The following is a 10,575-nucleotide window of genomic DNA, read 5'->3' on the forward strand; positions in this document are numbered from 1 at the left end:
GGGATAACTTCATATAAAATTTCTGTAAAGTTCAGTTAGGAATCTTTTTTTGCTAACATTATCTTGTTCATGGCATTAAACATTAAAAATCTGGGATTCAAAATCTAATGTAAATAAATAAATACATATTCTCCGTGCTTTTAAGTCACTGCAGTGGCATACCAAATACTACAAAATTCAAAATGTAATTCAAATTGATTTTCAAATAATATAGATATATTATATTTTGATTTATTGAAATGGTAAAATACTTTGTTATTACCTTTAATTTTCGGGTGAATTCCTTTGTATTTGTATTAAAATATATTTACTAAGGTCTTTTATTTTGAAAATCCCCACAGACGCCTGCCATATGCAAGGAAATGTTAACGTCACGTCAACTACCACCTCAGTGTATAATGTAGCTGTGTTAGCTAACACTAAAATCAGATATTTACTCACTATGTATTTTGAAAATCAACGATTACTATTTCAGGGCTCACCGCTGTTGCTATTAAGTAGTACATGAATCGTTTCATCATTAAAGAACCCTGAGGTCCGTGGTTATTTTCGCTTTCAGCCTTCAGCCAGGTAAACACATTGAACCACATCAGAGCTTCAGTTATTCAGTAATGAATCAGAGAGATTAACAGTAAGTTTAAAGATCTTACACTAAGCAGCAGCATGGATGAGAAATACAGCAGTAATGTCATCTCCGGTGGCAAACTGGGTCGTGTTGAGGCTCCAAATTCTAGGTAAGTTAAGTCAAACCCCTAAGTCAACATATAACTACTATCATTCAAAGAATCGGTGGTACTGTGATATAATTTGTTGACATGTCAGAAATCGTGGTAATATCACGATTCTGTCTTGTTAAGTGTTAGCCTCAAGTCTTTCTAAAATATTTTATGATCTGACATCACTTACAAAACTGTTTTATTTATAACTGTCTTTAACATTGGTCAAAAACAAACAAAAAAAACTTAAATTTATCATGACATTGGATTGTTATCTTTATTTACTTAAAATAATACAATAATATTTAAATTATAGTGTTTATAAACATTGTATTACTATGCTTTTTGTGGTTATGACATAGTGAAGGACAATGGATGCCCTAGTGTTTAGTCAGTTTCTTTACCTAATGAAGTGTTTTTCTTCCAGATTGACTGGGTACATAGTGTTACTCTTCTTTACCAAGCTGCTAAAGGCTTTTGGGATATTTGAATCCTACGATCTTCTAAAAGTTGTGCACATTGTACAGTTTCTCTTCATACTAAAAATGGGGTAAGGAGAAAATGACCCAGTCTAATAGATACATAAGAGTGTGTGTACGTATCGTTAGTGTTTTAATAGTTATTTTTTCATCTTTTCTTCATAGGTGTGCGGTGATATTGGTGTTCTTTCAAAAGCCGTTCTCATCAGGAAAAATGATCCATAAAAGACAGGTGCAGTCTTGATATATTCTTCTTTTATAAAACAACATTTTAACTAATTTAACCTTAAACACTTTTTCTCATGTTAAATCTCTAAAAGGGATAGTTTACCCAAAAATGAAAATTCTTTCAGCAGTTTCTCACCCTCATGTTGTTACAAACCTGTATAAATTTCTTTGTTCTGATGAACACAAATGAAGATATTTTGAGGAATGTTTATAAGCAAACCGATCAAAAGCCCCATTGACTTCCATAGTATTCTTTTTTCCTACTGTCTGTGGATGTCAATGGGGCTTCTGATCAGTTTCATTAATCAAAGTTTCTTCCTTTGTGATCATAAGAACAAAGATATTTATACAGGTTTGTAACATGAGGGTGAGTACAGAATTTTAATTTATGGGTGAACTATCTCTTTAACAGTTTAAAGGTGCTACAGAATGTAAAACTGTATTTACCTAGGCATAGATGAATAATAAGAGTTCTGTACATGTTAATAACATATCATTAGTGAGCCTCAAACATGATTGTTTTCTCCTCCTTGTGCATGCCCCCAACTTTAAATTACAAATTAAATTAAAGGGATAGTTCGGCCAAAAATGATATTAAACTCATGATTTACTCACCCCCAAGCTGTCCGAGTTGCATATGTCCATCTTTTTTCAGACAAACACGTTTTGAGATATTTAAGAAAATGTTTTAGATCTTTCAGTTTATTAAATGTAATGTTACGGGGTCCACGACCTTCAAGTCCAAAAAAAGTGTGTCCATCCTTCACAAAATAAATCCAAACGGCTCCAGGATGATAAACATAGGTCTTCTGAGGGTAATCCACGCGGTGTTGTTGTAGAAATATCCATATTTAAAACTTTATTAACGTAAATAACTACCTTCCGGTAGCGCCGCCATCTTAGTCGCGTCCGCATTCAGGATGAGATCTTATGCAGCCTACGGAGGCTACTCTGCTGCTGCTCTGTGCCCCCGCCCTCCGAATTTGTCATACGTCACTAAGAAAAGTGCGTACACTACGCTAATACTCTCTCCTGAATACAGAGGAGTCTAAGATGGCGGCGCTATTTTTGCACACCCCTAGGGTTTATGACGAATCTCCGAGACAGCTCTCTGACACATACATCAGTGTCCGAAATCTACAGTGGACTCAATTGTCATTTGCTATATAGGGAATAGTGAACGATGGAGCGGTTTCGGACGCAGCTAAGGTCTGTTTACCTACATACACACAGCTATTCAAAAGAGCTGCTCTGACAAACAGCCAATCAGAGCAGAGCTCAAAATTTTTATTCATGACCCTTTCAAATAAGGTAATAATAGACCAGTACATTCTAAGGGAAAATCCTAGGGTTGTTCATGGACATGTAAAACTGTCTCTGAATATTTTTTACACTTAATAAAGTCACATACCTTCTATGTAGATATCAGAGAACAATTTAACAGATTATTTCAATGCATTCTTTGGCACCTTTAAAATGAGCGTGAAATTAAAATGTACCCTTTTTTTGCTTTATATTCATTTCAGTGATTCATCACTGCATGCTATTCCAAAGACAACAATTTGTATTTGTGATCTTCAATAAAGATTTTATAACCTCCCCTGCCTTTAGAACCATTTTCCACTATTGACAGATGTAAGCCATGAGATCTAAATCCCATCAAAAAAACACTATTTAGACCTTAATAAGGCTACTGTTAATCTCTTTAGATAATAGCATTTGCCAAATGTAGAAATGTTAAGGGGCCATGGCATGAAAATCTGACTTTTTCCATGTTTAAGTGCTATGATTTGGTTCCCAGTCCTTCTATCAACCCAGAAAATGTGAAAAAGATCAACCCAATAACTTAGTTTTGGTAAACCATTCTCTGCAAGCACGTGAAAAATTAGGTCATTGAAATTTGGCTCTCCTTATGATGTCATAAGGAGCTCTTATTATAACAATACCGCCCCTTAATCTGCACTATCCAACCACAGCACTGCCATTTAGTGCAGAGAGAAAGAGTGAGAAAAAAAATATTTGACAGCACAATTGAGTTTGAATTGCATCAAACCACCATCATTGTGATCACTGTTTGAATTTCATCAGCTCATTTGCATTTTAAAGGACACACCCAAAACGGCACATTTTTGCTGGCACCTACAAAGTGTACATTTTTAACATGTTATAATAAATTATTAATATGGTATTTTGAGCTAAAACTTCACATGTGTACTCTAGGGAAACCAAAGATTTATTTTACATATTAAAAAAAGTAATGTGACATGGCCCTTTAATTTAAAAAGCCATTTAAACGGTGAGGGCTTTTTGTGAAAGTGATGGTCTTAAAACCTCATTCACATTACTTTTTATGGTCCAGTCCTTTCCTGATAAATAAGATGTTCTTGAACGTTTTGTTTCACTCAGAAGTTACTTAATGGAAGTAAAATATGTTACGAATGCTGTCTCAGGTTGACCTAAAGATGTTATAGGATCCACCTTTTGTGCCAGTGTTTAAACAACAGCATCCAACTCATCTGTTTAACTTCTCATTTCAGTGGATAAAAATTCTTAAACACGCTGTCATGAGCTGCGTCATTTCCCTGTTGGGCTTTTTCGGGTTGACACTCTGTGGGCCACTCAGGTATGTGTTTATACTGAATCTTGAAATAATTTCCGTTGCCGACAGAATAATGCTAAACTGATATAATTTATTTCAGGACGTTGTTGCTGTTTGAGCACAGTGATGTGGTGGTGATCTCTCTCCTCAGTGTTCTCTTCACCAGCTCTGGAGGAGGACCTTCTAAGGTCAGAACCCTAGAGAAATAATATCCTGTCTCTCAGAAAGACGTATTGTACCATCTGACTAATTTTCCCTGTGCTTTTCTCTACAGACGAGGGGTGCTGCTTTTTTCATTATTGCTGTTATCTGCCTTTTGTTTTTTGATAATGATGATCTTATGGCAAAGATGACAGAGCACCGTATCCTTTATGGGCCTGAAATTAGTTCAGTGTTGTTGTATCATTAAAACTGAAGTGCATTATATCTGTGACAGCAACAGCACCAAACAGTTTCCTATAGACTCCTCCACTACACCCTTTGTCCCACAATTCCATTGTTTATAAGAAGGTAGTCCCACACCAAACTCACATTGCTTATGTCAAGCTACATCAACACTAGTGCGTTTTCATTCTAAAATGCGTAAGTTTTGCCACAATTACTTCCGCCGTCCAGACAACTACAGAAATTATCAACCCTCGAAAATTGTGGAAAAACCCCGTTTTGTGGAGTGCCCCGATTAAACGGCAGCAATCATCATCGGCCGTTAAATGTTTACCTTACATGTTTTAGTTTGAAAACTCCTGGAGACAGAATTGCAGGCTTTGCTGACTTGTTTTCCTTTTCAAAAGCCCTTATGCAGTTTATAAAACTGCAGCAGCATACATGCACAAGAGGCAAACAGTCAGCTCTTTTACACTTTTACCCGCATGCCCAGTATGCATTAATGGTCATGTGATATGTGTTTTCAGTCGTGTGTAGTGGACGGAATTTTTTTTTGAAAAGCCACTATAGACGAGGATAGATTTCATTTTAAAACGCTGTGTCAAACAAAAACAAACTACTGTCAATGTAGCATCAGAAGTTGACATCCTTTTCAAACAATGTAATGTTTGGAAAATGTACTACACTACTTTTCATCAAAACCCGGTAACATCATCTATAAAAAGATGTGGAGTAATTTGACTAAAAACATTTTAATAAAAAAATGAATGTTTTCATTAAAAAATTGTGTATTAAAGCAACACTAAAGAGTTTTTGCTCTTTGCTCCCCCTACAGGTGGGAAGCGGAATTGTCCATTACCAGTGTCGTAAATAATTTAGCCTACTGCAGCAAAGCTGGCTCTGATTGGGTTGTAGGTCTGCTGTAAAGCAAGTTTTTGTAGTTTTCACTCGAACTACAGGACCGCGACCCGACGGTTGGAAACTTCTTTAGTGCGGTTTTGGCCGGTAGAGGGCTGCAAAGCGAATGTGAAAGTGCCGTTCACCCTGTTTCGAGTGGATGAACTTTTTTGGAAACGTTATTTTAAGGTAAAAAAAACTCTTTGGTGTTGCTTTAAGGCCTGAAATGTCTGTTAAAATAGTTAGTGGGTGTCAATTTGGATTTGATATTGAATACCATATACTCCTTAACTATATTTGTCAAGCTGAAGGACACCATGACAGTGCTCTTACCCATGCATTGTACACAGGGATCGCGTTTCTGGGGGTGGCAGACCACAAGGTGCATTTTTACTTACTTCATTTGTCTTGTTCAATGTATAAAGGTTCAATAGGATTGTGGTGGTTAATTTTTATTTTCTCAACAGGGTGGAGTGGTTCTGCTGGTTTTGGCTCTGTGTCTGAAAGTGGCTTTCCATGCGGCATCAAGAAAACTATCAGTGGAGATTGGCGGTGTAAAGCGCCTTTATGCTTTGTCTAACTTGGTGTCCTCTGTAGTTTTGCTGCCTTGGGTCATAGTGCTGTCTGCAACCACTGAGGTGAGAGCCAGTAGGGTTAATGATTAACTTGTTTACTGGTATATTTTAAGATCCCATGAAATGGTTGCCATTTTTGTCTTAACAGAGGGAAAATAGGGCGGGACATAATATATATATATTTTTTAATAGTCAATAGGCTTTAGTTTCATTTACTAAATGCACCCTGCGTTTTTAATCGCATATTCAGATGCATTAGTGTTGAAATATGTTTGTGTCCTGTTTAAAAATTTTAAATCCTCAGAGTAAGGTGGAATCCTGGTCTGGTCTCATCTTTCCCTTCTCCTTGATCATATTTTCTGTGATGATACTGGACTTTTATGTGGAGTCCATCTGCACGGCTAAACTGGAAGCCTCACGCTGTGCTCGCTACGGTTCCACCTTCCTGTTCCTCAGTGGCCTGTTGCTGGTAAACTTCTGGACCCACCCATTAACTGACCAGTTCAGAGCTATAAGCAACCCTGGCCAGCAGAGTAGCACCGAGCATGTGCTGTCTGGTGGAGTGCTGGTCAGTGCTTGCTTCTTCATCATGGGTAAGTTAAGGTTAAATTAAGACCATTTGATATGTGCAAAATAGTTTACACTCTGCCAAAACCACATAACTAAACCCGTTATCCATTTCAGCCAATTGTGTGCTGTCAGCCCCATCATCAAAGGGTCAAAAAGGTACATTGGTGGGTTACTCTCCTGAAGGAACACCTCTTTATAACTTCATGGGAGACGCCCTACAGCACACATCCCAGTCTCTGCCTCGTTTCATCAAAGACTCCCTCAAACAGATCCTGGAGGAGTATGACTCACGGCAGATCTTCTACTTCCTCTGTCTTAACCTGGTACGTTGCACGCCACATCTGATTTTTGTCATGTTTGAGTGTGTGTATGTAACCCTCGTGACTTTCAGTTTATTAGCCCACTTTTAATGTGTTGATCTTGGCTCAGGCCTTCACATTTGTAGAGCTCTTCTATGGTGTTTGGACCAACAGTCTCGGGCTGATCTCTGATGGTTTCCACATGCTGTTTGACTGCTCAGCTCTGGTGTTGGGACTGTTTGCTGCTCTCATGACCAGATGGAAAGCAACCAGAATATATTCCTATGGGTGATGTACCTGTTTCATGTTCAATAAGCATTGATATATGTATAACACAGTAACTATTGTTAATACCAGGGGTTAGTAGCATTGTGACATCATTTTGCATAGCTAAGGTCCACTCACGTTTTCAAGCATTAGCAAAATTATGTTTCAGGTCCTTTCATTTATACCTGTTTGATATGTATGTTTGTTTTGTGTTGTCAATTATAGGACAAGATGGAATTGTTTGTAAAAATGGTATATTCCTGTGTTAACAATATCCATGTCTCATTTCAGGTATGGCCGTGTTGAAATCCTCTCTGGATTTATCAATGGCCTGTTTCTCATGGTCATAGCATTTTTTGTGTTTGTGGAATCCGTCACTAGACTTATTGATCCACCAAACATCAACACAGATATGCTGACGGTATGGACGGTATAAATTTTAGTGCATGCACATCCGTGGTCAATACTGATTGCTGAAGATGGATGATTGCAAATTTGAATTGATGTTGTTTGTTTGTTCTTTGAAGCCAGTGTCGGTTGGTGGACTCATCGTCAATCTAGTGGGCATCTGTGCCTTTAGTCACGCTCATTCTCATGGAGCCTCCAAAAGCAGCTGCTCCGGGCATGAGCACGGCCATTCGCACCACGGGCACGGACATGGTAATGCAGAACACAGCCATGGAGGACACGGACACAGTCATGGAGGACATGGACACTCTCATAGCCACGGGCATTCACATGGATCTTCAGGTGGAGGAATGAATGCCAATATGAGAGGTGGGTCTGCTATAGATACGTACAGGTATGACTGTATAATAGACACACCAGAAATCTATCCGAAAGGGTTTGCTTACCTCAAAAGGAATATTTTGTTTATTAAAGAGCAAAGATTATCCGATTCACGATTTTACATTTGGTGTGTAAGTGTGTATTAGTACATGTTAACGATATGCAAAAGTTACAAATCCGAAAGTAAGCGGTGGCGCAAGTTGTCGTTTCTAACTCTATTCTTGGACTACAACAAAAACACGGACTGTAGGCAACCGTTTACGTCTGTTGACATGGACACGACAGTCATTTTCATAATTCCGCCCACTTCTGACTCACAGCCTGTGAGTAGTCTATGTTTTTATATTTAAAGAATTTACTACTGACTAAACTATGATTCAAAAGTTTTGAACACTCCAGGGTAGCGCTTGTTGAATATCAAGCCGGACTGGTAAAGTTGATCGATCAGCTTGGTCATCTGCAATTTCTGGATCAGATTCGGCTCATATTGATAAGGTAATAAAGACGATATTATCTCCTGTCAGCATTGCATTACCATCCAAACATGGTAAGGAGCTTCACTTTCCAGCTGACATCAGAGGTATTCAGACCTATAACAATGTACTGAATAGCTGGCCAATTGGAGGACACTGTTGTTTTCAGAACGATGCACTTTGTACAAAATCAACAGGTTTCTGGGAGGCAGGGCATAGCGGGGTATGTTGTACGGTACGGTATGTTGAAAATAATGTGTTTTTAACCATAAACAACGCGTACACATGGTATTACACCAAATAGATAAAATAAAGCTGTTTTTAGCAACATGATATGTGCTCTTTATTTAACCAAGGCTGTATGGTTTCTTTTTCTGTGGCACAAAAAATGGGATATTTTGAATTTAATTTTTATTTATAGTTTAGAGCTTTATTAATCCCCTTGGGGCAATTAATTCAGGCTGTCGTGGTGCTTCACACAATCACAATACACACATACAACTTTAAAAAAAAACATTAAAAGGAAAACTAATTAAAATAAAATAAAATCCATTAATAAAGAAAAAAATTAAATAATAATTAATCTGAATCAACTAGATTTGTTATATAAACGGTTTGTGGATTTGTGCCGGTTTGTGGACATCTCATTGATCTTAAACGTCGCCCAAGGGGCATCCACTGAAAGTTGTCTTTAAAAGGGTCTTCGAAAAGGAACATCTAAAATTTTAAAAACAAACACAAATTTACAATACCTTGCAAGCGATTCTTATTCTTTTCAGACAATAAAGAAAACCAACAGATAAAGCAAAAGGACAAGATACTTTCCACAAAAGAGGTATAAAAGTTCATAAGAAAACCTCTCTGTACATTAAAATAATTTAACTTCCTCAGCACAAATAATCTTTGGTGTTACTTTTTTTTAATTGGATCTGTATTTTGTTTGAACTTTAACCAAAGCACAGCATTGTCTGCATATTTTACCAAGTAGCTGTTATTATATGAACTTTTTTGTTTTTTGGTTTGTTCATCATATCAAAGACTATATTGGAAGACTTTTAATACAGGAATTTGACACAAATCAATCACATCACATTTTTTTGGATTAAAAATTGTCATCTTGCAAAATATATCTCTTTGTGTTTTACGAAAACAAACTCTCATAGTTTTGAACGACTTCTATTTTTTGTTTTTAATTTGGGGTTATTTAGAAATAAAGTGAAGTTTTGTTTCTGACCAAAGTGGATTTACCGAGTTTATCCCCACTGTGGAATATTTTCATATTGGTCTGTTGTTATGCTGTTAGAAATTCACTAATTCAGTAAATCTGTGTACTTATTATGTATTAATTGCAAAATTTACTTTTCTATTTGCAGGAGTGTTTCTTCACGTGCTTGCCGACACTCTGGGTAGCGTTGGTGTAATTATATCTACAGTTCTCATCAGACAGTTTGGATGGCTGATTGCAGACCCCATTTGTTCCCTCTTCATTTCTACGTTGATTTTTCTCAGTGTCATTCCTCTAATAAAGGATGCTTGTGAGGTCCTTCTGCTGAGAAATCCACCTGAGAATGAGAAGGAGTTCAACTTTGCTCTTGAAAAGGTATGACATAAAGAATATAGGCTGATTAATAACGTCTTGCTTTAGAAACATGCTGCTGACACTTTATTTAATGTTCCCATGTTCTCTTAGATTCAGAAAATAGAAGGTGTTTTGTCCTACCGTGACCCACACTTCTGGAGACATTCCGCCAGTGTCATTGCTGGGACCATTCATATTCAACTCATGTCTGATGTAGTGGAACAGCGAGTTATTCAGCAGGTGTGAATGTTGGTTCTTTTTAACAGATTGAAATATAACATCATCAAGTAGAGAACTGATTCACAAATGATATTTAAGCAACTTGACAGTTGCCATGATACATTGAGTCAACTTGTGTTGACACTTTGCATTGTGAATTGTTTGCTTTTCATGCCATATATGACCAATATTCAGATGGACAAATACATTTTGTTTCCATTTTTCTCAGGTGTCTGCTGTGTTGAAAGATGCTGGTGTTAATAACTTGACTATACAGTTGGAAAAAGAGGCCTACTTTCAGCACATGTCTGGCCTCAGCACCGGATTTCACGAGGTCCTTAACATGACGCAACAGATGGAGTCCATGAAATATTATAAAGATGGCACATGTATTATGTAAACGGTTGCTTTAGAAAATTAAAATATTACAAAGGAAATGGTTTTAAGATGCAATTTTAATCTTTTCTTTTTTTTAATAAAAATATTTTATAATGTTTATAA

At 37.0% G+C, this 10,575-nt stretch overlaps 1 protein-coding gene across 2 annotated transcripts; it reads left to right on the forward strand.

Annotated features, from left to right (window-relative positions):
• The first annotated feature begins 343 nt into the window (after window positions 1-343).
• Window positions 344-10,575, forward strand: slc30a5 (solute carrier family 30 member 5). Of its 2 annotated transcripts, none has more exons than XM_073814777.1 (17): window positions 344-570; window positions 657-734; window positions 1,144-1,266; window positions 1,361-1,427; window positions 3,961-4,046; window positions 4,123-4,210; window positions 4,297-4,384; window positions 5,609-5,685; window positions 5,771-5,941; window positions 6,183-6,471; window positions 6,563-6,771; window positions 6,878-7,035; window positions 7,306-7,435; window positions 7,542-7,791; window positions 9,650-9,876; window positions 9,967-10,095; window positions 10,304-10,575. In XM_073814777.1, the coding sequence occupies exons 2-17, from the start codon at window positions 664-666 to the stop codon at window positions 10,472-10,474; spliced, it is 2,334 nt and encodes a 777-aa protein (XP_073670878.1). In that variant the 5' UTR covers window positions 344-570; window positions 657-663; the 3' UTR covers window positions 10,475-10,575. The 2 variants fall into 2 exon arrangements, with proteins under 2 accessions (XP_073670878.1, XP_073670876.1); XM_073814775.1 differs by having other exon boundaries at window positions 660-734.

The sequence above is a fragment of the Paramisgurnus dabryanus genome, chromosome 5 (assembly GCF_030506205.2).
Source record: "Paramisgurnus dabryanus chromosome 5, PD_genome_1.1, whole genome shotgun sequence".
Classification (NCBI taxonomy): Eukaryota; Metazoa; Chordata; class Actinopteri; order Cypriniformes; family Cobitidae; genus Paramisgurnus; species Paramisgurnus dabryanus.

Excerpts from the sequence above, each read along its gene's own strand:
- slc30a5 (XM_073814777.1), top strand. The coding sequence starts at position 664 with ATGGATGAGAAATACAGCAGTAATGTCATCTCCGGTGGCAAACTGGGT. Across the intron at positions 4,385-5,608 it reads GGCAAAGATGACAGAGCACC|CTGAAGGACACCATGACAGT; the intron begins GTATCCTTTATG and ends ATATTTGTCAAG. Across the intron at positions 9,877-9,966 it reads TCAACTTTGCTCTTGAAAAG|ATTCAGAAAATAGAAGGTGT; the intron begins GTATGACATAAA and ends ATGTTCTCTTAG.